The 17,027-nt window shown below is 41.3% G+C and overlaps 1 protein-coding gene across 4 annotated transcripts in view; it reads left to right on the forward strand.

Moving 5' to 3' along the window:
• Nucleotides 1-17,027, forward strand: part of LOC133948653 (protein PHTF2-like) — a 32,952-nt gene that overhangs the window by 8,237 nt on the left and 7,688 nt on the right. For 3 of the 4 annotated variants that reach the window (XM_062382554.1, XM_062382555.1, XM_062382557.1), the window contains exons 3-8: nt 3,746-3,826; nt 11,210-11,266; nt 11,586-11,597; nt 14,831-14,900; nt 15,440-15,598; nt 15,870-16,035. In XM_062382554.1, the coding sequence (XP_062238538.1) occupies nt 3,782-3,826; nt 11,210-11,266; nt 11,586-11,597; nt 14,831-14,900; nt 15,440-15,598; nt 15,870-16,035 (509 nt within the window). In that variant the 5' untranslated portion in view covers nt 3,746-3,781. The remainder of the gene's footprint in view (nt 1-3,745; nt 3,827-11,209; nt 11,267-11,585; nt 11,598-14,830; nt 14,901-15,439; nt 15,599-15,869; nt 16,036-17,027) is intronic. The other variant, XM_062382556.1, reaches the window with a different exon arrangement.

The following is a 17,027-nucleotide window of genomic DNA, read 5'->3' on the forward strand; positions in this document are numbered from 1 at the left end:
GAAGAACTGCTGCTGCTGTGAAAAGAAACTTCTCAGGCCGAATGTTTATTTTACGCTCCGTCATAAAAAAACGTCACATAGTAATTATGACAGCTACAGATCAACCCAGAAGACAAACACAAGACAAGTGTAGTAATCTTAATATGATTGAATATTGTGAATAGTAATGATATGTCTTTGGAAATTTCTTACGTTCTTTAACATTGTGAGAGATGGGGCGATTTTCTGAGTATAATTCATGGATTAGAGACGTATTTAGATAATACGTTTCTGAGTGTGTATAATAAAGTCTTAATTTTAATGTCGATGGGTTTTTTAATTTTTCACCCAGCAATTTGGAAAGGCTACCTTTGGCAATGTGACTAAATTTCAGTTTTTATAGAGTAAACAATTTATTATCAAAATAATTTTCTTGAATAAGACATTTAAGCAAAATCTGGATAAAATTCCGGATCTGTATTAGAACATTGATAAATGTCTTGTTTCAGCTATGTTCGCCAAACAGGTTAGGATAACATAAGAATTACTTCACTGATTTCCGTGACACTTTGGGGTGTGGCATGACCCCATTAAAGTTTTGGAGCGGCTCCATATGAACGGGTGGATCCAGGAATTTGTTCTAATTTCTTTGACAGGGCAGGATGGGGCGTTAGCTTTGGCAGGACGACGCGTTGTCCTAGCGCCCTTCTTAGCTATTGATACTTTAAGGTGAATCAAACTAGAAAGTGTTTATAGATACAATAGGAATATCTGTTTCTCTGTAAACTAGAAAAATAAGCTTGTTTAGACTTAATTTGAGTTTTATATTCTTGGGATACAAGCTGTTTCCCTCATGAGTACATTAGAGTGCAAGCATCATTCCTGTGAAATTAAAATTTTAAATCCAAGCCAAGTTTATGTCTCTGTTTGAGCTGTGAAAACAATGTGCAAGACAGGCCGGTCTCTGTGTGAATGAGAAATGAACTTGTCTCAGTGTTTATGATAACAGAATAGTATTTTTACCTTTTCACCCTCCAGTGTTTGCTCTTAACATACAGCCCCTCTCCTCTATCTTGATCTCTCCATTATTCCTTTCTTCCACCCCCTCTATCACTTAAGTTTTAGTATGAAGCCTTTTTATTTGCACTGTAAACCCATTTACTTTTTTAACCACCACACATAAAAATAACTAACCAGCAAAGTCTCCCACTCTCTCTCTTTTTCTCCCTCCTTCTCTCCATAGCGTGTTTTCTTTGCATGATTATAGATATCAGCAACAAGAAAGTGCACAGTGAGGTAATTGTGAAGAATGGTGTGGTTCAGCAGTGGAAGATGGAGGGGAGGAGTCACGGTTGTAATTTTAGATGACGGCGAGCAAAAGACTTTCTTCCTGTTTCTAAAAATGTCTCTTGCCCTCCGATGCAAAAGTGCAGACACACACGCACGCACAAACGGCAAACCAACATTTATCTGGAAATCATATGGTGCAGAATCGATAGTAAATGTAAATGCTGCATGCAACTCTATCAGTTGTAGAGGTGTTATAGTTTGGGCATTTGTGTGTTTGTTTATACTACTAGCAGACTACTGTGCGTCCTGCAAGGGTAGATTAAAAACATGAGTCTTCTTCCTGTTTTGAACTTCAAATTATCGGACTTCGACACGTTCTCACAAATGCTTTTTCAGGTCACATGGATGTGGCACCACTTTGCATATCTTTACCTATGAAAAGTCACATAATAACACTGAGGGCTCTTCTGACTGATTTATAGAAAAGTATTTACAACAAGTTATGTTCCTAACTGGAAATGTCAGATTAAGTGCCAGTGTAAACAGACCTTCACATGCAAAGGAGCATGTCTTTGCTCTGCCACATGCTTTTTCGAAGTCAATGACATAACAACTTGAGTGGAAAGTGAAAGCAGAACAAATTTGAATTTATGAAAAGCTGAAGGGAAAATAGTTCTTTTAAAATGCTCCCAAAAAAAGGAAAACGTATGTTTATTTGGAATTTCTTATGAGTCATTTTTCCTGGAGCTGAATGGATGCTGCCCTCTGAGTCAATCTGGCCTGCAGCCACTGTCCTCCATTACTCTGTCCACCTGCTCCCAATTCATCCCTTCTGCACACAAGCAGGAAAGCACTGAGCTCACATAATGGAGAAATAGGAAAGAGACGCTAAGAGACAGAGGAGGAAGGAAAAGAAGCAGAGGCAGCACAAGACTAAAATATGGAGACTCTGTGGTTAGCCACTCTCTTTCCCGCCTTAACAACTTATTAACCACTTCTCCTCCTCTTCCTCTTCAACCTGAACCAACTCACGTTTCTACTTCTAATGTCAAATCGTGTTTTAAATAACTCAATAGAATGAACAAAATCTGTCTCTGTTGCCTGGTCAAGGACAAAATATCGCCCTTTAGTAATTCTCAGTGTCCAGTAACAGCAACAGTGACACTCAACCACAAGGGACAGGCTCACATCACCTCCATCCCCAGAAGATCCTGTTTCGAAGACGACCCACTGTAACGACACACCGACTGTAACACTGACACACTACAGACTTCATGCACTCTGTTGATACAGACATGGTTGCATGGTGTCTCTCTGTAACGTGAATATCAAATAAAAGTGATCATTGCATGTTAACCCTCTAGGGTAGATGGAGGTTTACAATAGAGAAGACATGACTAGTTGAATGAACAAATGAGAGTTTGTATCTATTTAGAAGAGAGCTCTTATTCCCTCGACTTTATGTTTTAACACCTTTCCACTTGTTTGTTGTCAGAAGGATTGTGAAAGAACAACTAAACAGATTTCCTAAACTTGGTGTAATAATGGGACATGGGTCAAGAAGAGACTCTTTAAGTTTTGGTGGGTATCTGTGTAGTAGCTCATGGATCTTGATGAAAATACAGGCAAGTTTAGTGACCTGATATCAATGAGCGGGTGCAGTTTGGTGCACACTGTTGGGTCTTGGCGAGGTATGCAGTTTACTGAGTTCTATTCTAGTTGAATCATAGCAATGTTGGTATAAACAGGCCTGAACTAATGATGTGATATGTTTTTACTAAGTTCAGCTTGCAAGCAAAGGGAGTCCTGCAGCACCTGGTTACAGATATAAGTTGATTTATTAGATCTTGACACATCTTTCATTTATCACACGTCTTCATTTACACACAAACTTTTTTAATCAGTGTTTCTCTTAAGCCGTTTGCTAATGATCATTTCCCAGCACAAGTATCCAGGTTATAAAGTGAGTCATCAATCATCCGATACACCTCACATCAATAGTCTGCACATGCTCTCACACGTTTTAATACTGCTGCACTCGTTTTAGACACAGCCGTGAGTCTTTCAGGAGCGACACTAAGGAGGTTTTATTAGTTTTATGTTGTCACCAATGACTGGACACTGTTATGTCTGTGTGAGTCGCGTGATGAATCAGTGGGAACATCCAGCTCGAACTCCACCAATCAGAGAAGTAAAGTCTGTTTTTTTTAGGAGTGAGGGGGTGTGTTATGTTTAAGGAAAGACTGAGTGAACGCCTACACTCACATCATAATAAATGTGTGTGTTAGTGTTTCTTCCTGTTTGTTTCTCGTTTTGTGAGTCGTCAGGACACACCTGCCTACCAGGTATATAGGCGTAAGTCCTCCTCGCTCCCGCCTCATTACTCAGTCACTGACACTGCTCTCTCTCTCCCTCCCTCCTCTCTCTCTCTCTCTGGCTCTCCCTCTCCCTCTCGCTGTGTGTTTTCTGTTCTCAGTCTAAGATGCCCTAGACCGGGAGAAGGGAAATGTAAATGGCTTCCAAAGTAAAAGATGCTGTGGTGTGGTACCAGAAAAAGGTAAGATGCTGCTCATTTTCTTGAATATGCTCTTTTCGTTTTGCCTTTGTTGCAGCTCTATGAAAAAAAAAGAATCTAACCTTTTAAAAATATAAAAGGGTTATATCAGATTCAAAAGCTGAATGTATTTGATTCGCATTACATCTAGTCTTTGGGATATCAACTGTTTGAGTAGACAGTCTTGGTTCACACTGGATAGTGCAGTTTGTTAATTCTGAATTAACGCAGCATTTTTTGGCCGTTAAAATCAGTGAGTCTTGTTGTCGTGTGTTTAAACCTATAAGGATGTGCGGATGCATGAACGTAAGACATATCTAGAGATGAGTAACTCCTCAGACACATCTGCTTTGATTATTTATTATTTAAGTATGTCCTGATTTACTACTTTCATAGTGTTTAAACTTTGAATTGGCAAACTGTGAGTGTATCCTCACAGTTTTTAGTTGTGCTGAATGATAAACTTACGATAGTACTCAAAAGTAAAAAGTAGACAAAAAGTTAAAGCAAGGAACATAATGTAAAGGTTAAAATGGCTTACATTGAATTTCTGAAAAATATTTTTTTATTGATTCTTTACCAGATGTGTTGCAGTTAAAGCATTTTTTTTATGAATTGGTCTTTTTATCTTAATGACCTGAAATGGATCTTTTACATCGTGAAATTTGCATTTAATGTATCTGCAATAATTGATTATGTATTAATGGTGGGTTGTATTGTTTCTAGCTCTGTGTCACACTGAGGAAATCATAACTGAAGCATTTGTTTATTTTCCATTTTCCATTACAAAACCATTGGTTCCGACTCTTTATTGATCCTCCAGTGTTTCAGAAATGGACTCTGGTTCATTTAGCAGCGGCTGACTGGTGTTGTGTGTCTTCTTGTTCCATAGTATCAGATATCAGATCCTCTGCTGGACTTCTGCACTGCCTCCCCCCTTGTTGCTCTCAGCTTACACTCTGTCTGCCCGTCTCTCTGTGTCCTCACAAACCTGTCTCTCTGTCGTTACGGCCCCGTCTGCCTCCTCTCTGACTCGGCCTGTTATTTTCCTCTGCAGCCTCTGTCTCCATGTATCTGTGTTTCATCCATCACTTCGGTCTTCGGCCGGCACCAGGCAGGTGGAGACGACATATAAGCTTTCACTGGAATCAAATATGACTCAAAAGAAGTTAATTAACGGTTTTGACTAAACACTGCAATATTTTCGAGCTGAGTCTCTTTGTTGTGGTTTGGAAATTCATCTTCATTATGGTTGATTACATTTTAAGGACGTTAAGTCGTCAATTATGTGTTTTGAAATGTGCAGCATCTTGAGTTCATTGTGTGAAAGTGGTTTAGGAGCTTGTCTGGGCAGAGGCACATCAGTGATGTGAACTGCTGAGTCATGACTGAATAAATCCTTCCGGGAGAAGATTCCACACTTCTGTCTGCCCCTCAGGGCTTCTTTCTTCTGACGTCTCTAAACGTATTAAGACCTTTTCCACTGACTACCTGACTGTAAATTGTATTGAAGATCACATTTGTGGATTTTCTGCGTCACAACCAAGGCTTTGTTGTTTCGTCGCTTTGAGTCATCAGGACAACAAGATTTTTCGTTCATCTCCCACAGTCCTACTATCTCTGTCGTGCAGGGATCCATGTTTCACGGCAGATTGTCGATACTCAGACGGTGAAACCAGCTTCATGTTATATGATGTTTTGATCGGCCCCGGCTTTGCTAAAAATACCAGCGTGAGAGAGGTACTTTGAGGTTTGGCATTAAGCAAACACCAAGTAGCCCTGCCCTCAAGAGAGCATATACGCATGCATGTGTGACAGGCCTGGAAAAACACTTGTTGCATTATGTGAGGTGTATCGTCTTATGTAGTGCATAATGTCATTGTGATGAGTTCAGAGGATTAGTCTCATTCATTATACAAAGCGTTTTGATTTTGGATGTGGAAGCTTTGAGATGACCTCTGACCTTTCTGTTGCCATCCCACTACAACCAGTACCCGCTGGTCAAGACACTTGTCCAATCCCGTTACCTCAGTGTTCTCTGGATTATCAATTGTGTCTTGCGTGAACTAATTTCATGTTTTCCTTTCTTGTTTTCAAGGCTGAGAAGCACTTTGTATATCAGTCACAGTATATGACCCTTAGGAATATTGTCCTATTATTCTTGGCAATTATCACACTTCATCTCTTTTCTACTAAAGTAAGCACCGTAAACAAAATTGCACTCACTTCCATGGCATCTGAGTGGCGACAGAAATTCCAGATTATGTTATAAGCTGATTTTGTGCATTATTGTAAATGGATGATTAAATGTATTTATTTTCTAAAAGTCGTCAGACATTGTTCCGTGTGATTCACAGGATATTTCTGACCGTGCCGTCTGAAGACAGGCTGCAAATAGACTGAGTGTAAGAGTAGAGGCTGCCTCTTCTCTAACCACCAGGCCCTTATCACACAAGACACATGTAGACACACAGTCTGTGTCTGTTTATATCTGACAGACACTTCTTTCTTTAAGTGTAACCCTGTTTTTGACTGTTTCCAAGCGAACGACTTCCTGTGGAGATAAAGCCGCCTCATTGTGATCACTGTGTCATGAAACCATAATCTGCAAAGCTGGAATGTAGCTGATATGGGTTTAGAAGTTAAACTAATAATAATCAGCTTATCGGTTGTTTTAGCTGCGACCTATTTTAAGACCAGAGTGACAGGGTTCATATACGAGGGGCGAGATCTGAGGATGTTAATGACTTTACAGAAGTCTGTGTATGTGACTTGTTTGAGGTCATGGCTATATTCAGAGTTGAGAAGACAACATATAAATTACCAGAGATTATACAGAGCCCCTTTATCATAGTCTGACATCTCTTCGTTCCAGCTCCTGGAGTTTCGGGGGAAAGACACAACTCTGTTTCATATCGGCTTCGGTCGGGATCAGGAACCTTGTTGCTGCTTGTAGATGTTAAAGATTTATTTTTTTGCAATCTTGCTCACTTATTTTCCTTTCAGCCTGCAGATCTTTTCCTTATCATTTGCATCCATTTGCATTCCTCTCTATCCTCCAAGTTATCAGTGATATCGCTGGGATTCACTTTGAGGAAAGCATTCCTCTGCCTCTCCAGGGTCTTGGATTTAAAGAAGTGCTGCTCCGTTGTTTCCCTCCCTGTATAAGGAGCCGTCTTCCTCTCAGCTGACTCCAGCTGCAGCTGCCTGCATGAGTCCATTCCTTTCTGCAGCGTGATGTTAAGCTCCTCAGTTAGATTTTGCAGGTGCTTCTCGCTCCGTCTTCTCTGCCATGTTCTTTTCAGCTGAACATGGAAATCTCACTTAAGGCTCTTAGAGTTTCTTCTTAAGACCTTGTTCTGTCTGTCCACAGCTTTGGGTTTAGCTTTAATTCTGTGCAGATGCAGAATCTTTTTATTTTATTTTATTGGTTATAGTTCTGCTTCTTTTCTTGTATGTTTAACAGAAGATTTATAGGTTTTGATCTTTTGACATTCCGGTTTCCGCTCATGAAGAATTTTAATCATTTATATATTTCTTATACGACATAATCGATTGATTAGTTGGATCACAATTGCTGCCCTAAACTGATCTTCACGGTTTTTCACTGAACCTCACTTGGTTCAACTGTGTGGGGGAGAAAATCTCACCCTACCATGGTAAATGTTGTATATGTCAGTGGCTTCTGAAAGGAGTTACACACACACACACACACACACACACACACACACACACTGTCTCTTTCTTTCTCTCTATCTCTCAGACAAACGCACACACACCTGTTTGAGCCGAGAATAGAGCAGACACACACTCTACATAAACACCTCTGTTGCCAGGGTTCCGTGAAAACACGACAGAGGGGTTAATCCTCATGCCACAACCAGCTGTCTGACCTGGATTCCTTGTATTTGTTCTTTCGCTCATGCATTGTCTTTATTATTTGCATTGGGGTGTTTGTATAGACAACCACACCGTCTGAAGTTTCTGTTGAAATCTTGAATTTCATTTGAAAAACAATGTCTCAAAATAAAGTCACAGGCTTTTAAGGATTTTGATAGGCGGTGAAAATTAAAGATTCTACAAAATCAGTGTTGAAGTAGGACAGATTTGGAGTGAAATTTCTGATTTGATTTATTCATTGATTCAGTCCTTGTTTCATTTTTAAAATGTTCTTAAAATCATTATGGAACTGAAGGCAGCCTCGTTCTGACACACGCCTTTTGTGTTTCCACTGGTGGTTCATCAATGTGTCAAAACTGGCCACACCTAGACAGACATATTTGAAAAGGTGTTTCTCACAAACAAGGGGTGGCGGGGTGGGGGGTTTCCACGGAGCGGAGAGCCGTGTGGTTGATCAACTGGTCGGCACAAAGAAAAGTCAACTCATTAGGAAACATCGTGGGTCCAACCGTTTTGGAGTAAAAAAAAAACAAAACACTGAGCTTAAAGACGAAAAGCACAACACATAGGGCTGACTGAACTATTTGGTATATTTATCTATGCATGATTCCTTTCAAATTTCACACAGCCATCTGATCCACTGTTATCTGAGCAGCTTTAAAGTCACATAAGTCTTATCTGGTGCAGATTATATGGTTTGTACTTGAAAAGGCAACACGCTCCCTCGGTCTCTTTGATCCTGATGCTACTTGAGCCTCAGCTGATCTGTAATAACAACATCAGGGAGCAGTGAGGACTCCTCTCAGCTGACATGTGTTAATGTGTTAAACCCCATGTATGTCTATGTGCTGCAGACACGAGCTCCAACCTGCACCACCGTCTCTCTGCAAACAAGCGTCTGTCTGTGTGCATGTGAAGGACCCCCCTACCGGCAGAGGCTCTTCTTATATAACCCCTCTACGCCGACATAATCCCGCTCTCCCTCGCTCTGCCAGGATCGTCCCTCCATCCGTTGCCATGGTGACCCCGAGCACTGCCGCAGCGGCACACTTGGCTTCACCAGCGTCTTCCCTTCTGTTGCACACTCTGCCCTTGATTTGCTTTTCAAATCGCCGAGGTCCGCCTGTGATCTTTCTCCTTGAAATCGTTCAGGATCACGTGTCATTTGATCAGGACCGAGAGTCTTTACCCTCTTAGCAGCTGCTGAGGTCATCTTTTATTCAGAACAGGAAAACGATGTGTGAGAGGCCGGAGGAAAACATGAAGTTTGTGTTTGTCGCCTAAGAATTAACTTATTTTGAGAAGTGTTGCAAGGATGAGTGTGTGAAGATGAGAGGATTTACAGTGCTGTTAATTCCACTCCATCAGATCTCATTGACCTCACTACTCCATGATGTAACAAGCTGTGTGTGTGTGTGTTTGTTATTACTCCTCTTTCCATGCCCACCTTCCTCCTTATCTTCACCCTCTCCTCCTCATCCTCTTTTATCTCTTTGCTCTTAGCCTGGTCATGTTGGCCTCTGGCTGTCCTCTACTAGTACTCAGAATCCTCTCCACCCAGTATGTGTGTGTGTGCATACAGGCGTGTGTTAGTATGTTTGTGTGTTTTTAATAGGTTGAGTGATGTGGAAAATTAGCTGTCAGCCCAAATGTCACACAGTAAGTCAGTCACACGTCAGATTTAATGTTCTCCAGTGCTCTGAATAGGACAGTGTTTCTCAGGATCTACTTTTGACTCCTAACTATGATTAATGATTATAATGTGAACTTTATTTAGATAAATACATGGAAGTATGGAGTATTCTACATTACCTTAATGCAGAGTGTGAGGTCAACAGTGTTCCTGCTTTACTTTAAATTATTAAACCGGTAAGAACTTGTTTTTCTAGATTTAGAAGCATGCCATTTGGATAAATATGAATTAAGTATGCAAACCTAAGAGTGTCAGCCTTAACAAGTTTAATTGCATTTGCTGTTCTGACTTTATCAGAAAGTTAGAGATCTGTGCTCAGATGAGATTTACTTATGGTTTCACCTGAAAACTGTGACTTTATAATTTTCCTTTTTGGACTGTGATGGTGTGAAAGCTTCAGGCTGCAGTTCAAAAAAGATTTCGAAAGGAAAGCAAAGCATTGTAAAAGTACAAATGTGTGTGACGCACTTCTCTTACTGGTATCTGGTTGTTGACTCTGGTATGTCAGAGTGTGCGTTTGAGTGTACACAAGTACAGATATTATTAGTTTGAGCTCAGGATCATTACATAGAGACACTTTGTTCTAAAGACTGATCGGACATTCAGATAAAAACATGCCTGCTTTGTTCATGTGATTCATTTTGTGACAGGGGGCAAAACAAGAAATAACCATGTGTCTGGGACAGTGCAACACAAACTGTGGGTTTGGACAGAAAAATGTGACCTGAGCTGCTCCTCTCCATCCTCCAGTCATCTTCCTCCCCTGCTCTCTCTCCTTGTGCTGTTTTTATCTTGTCTTTGACCTTTCTCTCTATCGTTCTATCCATCTTTAATGAAGTCTCATTAAAGATGCAGACTTTCCACTGGCCCGCTCATACAGCGACCCAGACTCGATGCCTTAGAGACACACACTCACTTGCATGAATACACTGAAAAAGCAGCTAAAACTTTCAATTCCCAGAATCCTTTTGTACTTCATGTCCAACAGTAGGAGCTGAGGTTTATCTGAAATATTTTGGTTTTAAAAAGAAGAGAGTGTCTGAGTGTGTGAGTGTGTGAGCGTGTGTGTGTCACAAACACTTTCTCCTCCTCACACTATTGATAACAGCCACACGTCCTGCTGCTGCATGCTTCTGTCACGATGTGTGTGACACTGATAAATTCCGGCTTCCGGACATGTTCATCTTGTTAGAGAGCTTTGTTTTGAAAAGAGACAGAGGTCAAGAGTGACTAAGAGAGAAGAAGACTCATACAATCTGCTGTGTGTTGTATGACAGTGTGATCCACTCAGCAGCTCCTCAGAGGTTCAGGGACCTTAAAAATGCTTCTATCAAGTATCAACAATATTCCTAATACTTCCTTGTTAATAACATACGCTGTGCTGATTGGGCCATTATCTACCACTTTGATTCTTTGCTAACAACACTGATAAATAATTCAAGTAAGAAACATGTGGTGTTTTGATGACTTGTGTACTTTTTTAACACAGGAAGTAGTTTGTAGATCTACTTAGACAGAGCACTTTTAATTTGTTTTCATTGCTCCTTCATATGAGAAGCTGAGCTCTGTTTAATGCATCTCTGCTCAGGGAGCTGAATGTTTTTTGGGGAAACTTCAGTTTGTTGTGCGTCTGCAAAACAAGTGTTGCGGTTTAGTTCATTAATTCGTCTTCCTCTTATCAAAAATATGAGCTGACATGTGCACAAGAGGTTGTATATTAACTGAAGCCTCTGGTCTGCTCGGTTTGCTGAAGCTCTTCTCTCTGTAGTTATAATTCTTATTTCTTTTTTCAGATTGGCGCCTATGACCAACAGATTTGGGAGAAATCGGTGGAACAAAGAGAAATAAAGGTAGGATTGTTTCCATCATTTGTTTTCTCCATGTTTCTCTCTCTCTCTCCATTTTTCATTTCCCTGTTTGACTTTACTTCCTACTTATTCAACACGTCTTGTCTTTCTTTGTCTTACTATCCTCTATCGTCCTGTCTCTTCTTCCTTTTTATCTGTTGTCATTGACTTTCATCAAACCGCCAGTTCTTTTCCAGTGTTTTCTTTATTTTATTTTTTTAACTCTTTCCTCTCTGCCTTCCTGGCTGGGTGTTACCTGCCCGTCTCTCCTCTCTTCACCTCCACCTCCATCCCTTCTTCCTCCCTTCCTTCCCCTCTGCAGTTTATATCTCTGGTGAGTATTTCAGCGGGAGGAGGTCTTCTCTCCTGTCGCCCCGCAGTGCACGTCTGCTCACCCATGCTGTAGATCACTAGACTGTGGTTGATTTGATCGCACAGTTCAGTTGCTATGTCGAGTCGGTGTGTGTGTGTGTGTGTGTTAACCTCACTCCGCATTCACACTGTAGCTGTGTTTTCTAGAAGTGTTTAGTGCCAACACCGAAACTTCAAAATGATCCAAATACATGCAGCAGAACTAGAGACGCATCTTTTCACTTAAATATAAACATACTCCTGCCACCTACATTATCCACATGACAATTGGACCAAGGTAAATGAGGATTTAATAAAGCAGCGTCTTTTGTAGCCTTGAGCTGCTCGGCACAATCAGACAAGAGGAAAGGGCCACAGAGGTTCCGTTAAACCCAACATCACTTGAGGTTGTCGGTCACATTTCACCTAACCACATAATTTAACACCTTTCACATTACATCCCATTACTTTGTTGAATGCTGATACGTGAACTGACTTTGTGAATTAGAGTTCCTCTGCAAAATATTCAGTCAGCCCTTTAAAATCCCCACACTTCATTTTACAAGAGGAGTCAGGATACTGGTCCTGTGAGATCCATGAGGTCGATACTAACTGGATTCTGGGAATTTAGTGGTTGACCTCTTTTTGTGTGTGTGTGTGTGTGTGTGTGTGTGTGTGTGTGTGTGTGTGTGTGTGTGTGTGTGTGTGTGTGTGTGTGTGTGTGTGTGTGTGTGTGTGTGTGTGTGTGTGTGTGTGTGTGTGTGTGTGTGTGTGTGTGTGTGTGTGTGTGTGTGTGTGTGTGTGTGTGTGTGTGTGTGTGTGTGTGTGTGTGTGTGTGTGCCTCGAAGCGATTCCCTACTAGTCCTCAGTCGTGATTAAAGCCTCTTCACCTCCGACCCTTCAAGAGGTCATCCTCCTCGATCCCTTCTAAAAAAACTTGGGGAGCTTCTCTTACATCCAGGGTTTATGAGGTGAAGCTTCAGATAGTATCTTCAGGGCAGGATGTCATTTTAAAGTTACGCACACTGACAGGAGATATAAAAACTGAGTTTACATCTAAGATTGTTGCTTTGGCAACAAGAGGTTTCAACTCCGCTTCCATCTCCGTCTGTTCCTCGTTCTTCACCTCATGTCCTGTAAACAGAGCTGAGAGACTCTCTCTTTAATGAGCTCAAAGTCCACACACGCACTCTCACTCACACACTTTTCCTCAACTCCCATCATCTTTTTCTAAAATAGGGTCACAGCTTTTGTCCCCAGTTGGACAAACTGTTCCATTTATCTAGTTCTCTCTTTCTTTGCCTCTCTATCTCTCGCTCTCTTCACATCTATGAAGTGTTAACTACCCTGTTTATGGGCTCATAAAAACAGAAAGAGATCTCAGGAGTAGGAGCTGGTGTTTACTGTTCTTCTTTGTAGATTTGTACGTCTGCAAATTACACTGCACACAGTTTGTATAAGTATCATTGGTATCTAATAACAGAGTTGTTTACAGTGAAGTTATTTACAGTTAGTTTTTATCCTTCTGATCTGAACTGACTTTGCAAAAACAGATAAGACACTTTAATTCCATCGTGTGAATAAAGCTATCAGTCTGGCTTCTCCAGAAAAGTTCACACTTGGGTTCATTGTCAATCTCGCTATTTTAAAAATACCACAAATAACCCATATTGACTAAATCATCAATATATAACGCGTAAGAGGAAAACCAGTCTCCATCTGCTGGTGCAAACCGAAAACTACAGCTTATTCGTCTAGGTTTTAGTGAGGAAAAAATGGAGCAGAAAATAAAACAAACCTTATCTCTTTGGAATCTCTTTGGAATTCATACAGGTTGTCGTTTGACATGGTAACGTAACGTGTAACTGCAGGAAAAACTAGTTTATTCAGATACCATGATGGATAGAGCCGAGATAAGAGAAAAGGAGAAACAGACTTTACTGCTGTTGTAAATCTACTGCCAGGAGGAAGCTATCGATCGTCACACACACACACACAGACACAGCGTATCAGCTCATTGGTCATGCAGTTCACAGATAAAAGCCTCCATCCAGCCTCAGTATAAGACCAGTGAGTGATAAGGGAATACTTGACTGGTCTGAATGTAAACACTAGCATGAGGGCGTCTCATTTAAGTGTGTTTCATCTGCACTTTATTCAACGTGACTCACACACACTTAAAACGTGAGCTTTAAAAGCTTTGAAAGTGTTTGTTATGATTATGATTTCGTCTCTGATTCAGGCTTTGTAAAGTTTACGTATCCACTCTCTGGATTGATGGTGTTTTCTTCTTAAGAGATCAATGATGATGAAGAACAAAGTAAAGGTGAAAATATGAGCGGCCACATACTTTATACATCAAAGTGGTTTAAAACACACACTAATAAAACAATGTTTATTTGTATTCACTCACAAAGAGGCTCTCATCACACCCTACACATTTGATTTCCATCATTTATAGTCACTGGTAACATTTTAGTTCGTCATCACAGCTGACTGAGCAGTTTCTCTCCTTGCACACTGTCATATATAGCGAGTGCGTCAGAGGAGGAAGTGAGTGGCAGCCACAGGAAGTCAGCGTGCCACAGGGGAGCTATAAATGTGAACCTCACTGGGATGAAGGGAAAGCTGGAGGTTTCGTCCTTTTTCATGTGAATTCATCCACACACGTAAACTAAAGTCAAACATTCAGACGGAATCAGTCCGTCACAGTGATGAGCTCGGGGCGAAAACATAGAGATTGATCTGTTAGTAAATCTGCTGTTTAATAGCGAGTAGAGCCAGTAGCTGTGTGAGTGCACCGTGTGTCTCCTCAAACACTTAATGAATGTGTGTGTTCTTACAAAGTGCACAAGAAGCCTGCTGCAGTAGAATTAATGTAGACTTGTGTAGGCTTGTTTTATTCCCTTGTGGAGACTTGATGTTCAAGATGGCGAGAAGGTGTGTGTGTGTGTGTGTGTGTGTGTGTGTGTGTGTGTGTGTGTGTGTGTGTGTGTGTGTGTGTGTGTGTGTGTGTGTGTGTGTGTGTGTGTGTGTGTGTGTGTGTGTGTGTGTGTGTGTGTGTGTGTGTGTGTGTGTGTGTGTGTGTGTGTGTGTGTGTGTGTGTGTGTGTGTGTGTGTGTGTGTGTGTGTGTGTGTGTGTGTGTGTGTGAAGACTGAGAGATAATCATTTTATTTTGTCTGTCATTAACTCTGACTCTCTGTCTCCCCCTTCAGGGCTTGAGGAACAAGCCAAAGAAGACGGGACATGTCAAACCCGATCTTATCGACGTGGACTTGGTCAGAGGTGAGAAAAGTTGCTCTACTGTGTGTGTTTCTGTATCTATCAGGACAATCACAACCCCCGCTGAAGCTAAAATCATCTCACAACATCACATTAACATAACACACATGAACCTGAGATGCCGGTGTTGCCGTGCCAACCTCCTGTCCCTCTTCATCTCTGCCTCCTCCGTCTTCATCCCTCTATCTCAGCTCTCATCTCTTCGTCTCTCAGTCTCATATTCATCACACGTTCAATTATTCATCGGATCAGTCAAATTCCGCCTCATTGTTATTTCATTGCACAGGAAGAAAGAGATGGTCAACAAAGAAATGAAGGAAGAGAGTAGATGAGATGGATGTGGAGAAAGATCCAGAGATAAAAAACACAAAAGGGTTAGACAATCAGAGAAGGAGGAAGTAAAAGATGAAAAGAGAACGCACGGCTCCATTGGGACTCCAGGATGAATTACTTGATGAGTTTTCTTTTCACCACAGAGTCGTTGACCTTAATTACCATTTCTCATTAAACCGATTGTGTGTTTTTAATCTCCTCCTCCCCAGGGTCGGCGTTTGCCAAGGCCAAACCCGAGAGCCCGTGGACGTCGCTGACCAGGAAGGGCATCGTCCGGGTCGTCTTCTTCCCGTTCTTTTACCGCTGGTGGATCCAGGTCACGTCCAGAGCCATTTATCTTTTACTGTTGGCTCTTTATGTACTGCAACGTAAGTCTATTAAGAGATGATTATGTCTGTTTCTTACTTTCACACAAGAAACAAATATTGCCGTGGTCCCTATCTCACAGAATTATAAAAGAGAATGGACCGAGTCCCATCCCACTATCAGGTTTCCTGGAAATATATTTAGTAGTTTTTCCATTATCTTGCATACTATGGATATTTTTGGGTACAAATCTGTGTACAGACACCAACATGGACGTCTTTGTTTATTTGCTGTTGATAAAGATGTAACAACACGTGTCTCTCTCTCCGACAGTGGCAGCAGCAGCCCTGTACGTGTCCATCCCTCAGCCTCATGGGATACCGACCACTGAGGTGTTCGGAGCCATCTGGCTCATGTTGCTGCTCGGCACCGTCCACTGTCAGATCGTCTCCACCAGGACGCCGAAGCCCGCCTCCAGCAGCGGAGGGAAGAGACGCAGGTACGCACTGGGGGAAGAAAAGAGGTAATACTGATGAGGAAAGGAAGGTAGAGGAGGGGAGGGCAAGCAAATGAGGATTTAAAGCGAGGGAGAGAGGGAGGGAAGCTACAGGTGAAGCAAAGAAGACGACAATATAGAGAGAGGGAGTAACAGATGAGTCATGTAGGAGACAGAGGACACTGCACACAGAGAGAAGGGAGACACAAGAAGAGAGAGAGCAAGGGGGGGTTGAAGATAATGCAGCATGAGACAGAGAGTGGAGGAGGAAAGGTGTGGAAACAGTGTTTTGTTGTCTTTGTCGTTTGCTGTCTGCCGACTCCTCCGTCAGCTTCTCCCACTCAAAATCTAAATGAGTTTATCACGGAGAAGGTTTCAGTCAAATCAACGACTTCACACTCCATTTGACCCACAGCTGAAACTTCTCCCTGATAAAGAAGAAAGTGATTCACCGTGTGAAAGTAGAAAGTAGTTTGTTTTTTTACTTTGTGTGTTTTTGTAGTGTTGAGATTTGCAGGTTGTGTTTTTGTTGGTTTGAAGCTTGTCAGTGTGCGGCTGCTTTTTCTGAGAAAACGCGAAAGGCAATTTTCAGGGAAGAAAATTGGACGATGGGAGGTTTTAGTTGTTCTCCTTCCATTCAGGATTATTTCTTGATTATGAGTTACCAAGTTTATTTCACACAAAGTTGATTCTGTTCCTCTGAATGTTTCTCTGTATCTGTCTATTTTACTCGTTCAGCTGTTTAAGACGTTTCATCTCATGGACAAATCCGTTTCTGGGCAGGAATCACATTTACAATCCCAATTTTCACTCTTTACATTTTCCACTAGATCCTTTCCAATTCGTTTTTAAGAAAATAACCTGGCTGACCACCTGTTTCTCAAATAAGCTATTTTGATCTCATGAATCAAAACCAGTTATTGTATATGTCTCTGACCAGTTGAAAACCATTCCAGAATAACTGGTTTCCTCCTGCCTTTAAATAATAAAAAAAC

This window comes from Platichthys flesus, chromosome 23 (assembly GCF_949316205.1).
Source record: "Platichthys flesus chromosome 23, fPlaFle2.1, whole genome shotgun sequence".
NCBI lineage: Eukaryota > Metazoa > Chordata > Actinopteri > Pleuronectiformes > Pleuronectidae > Platichthys > Platichthys flesus.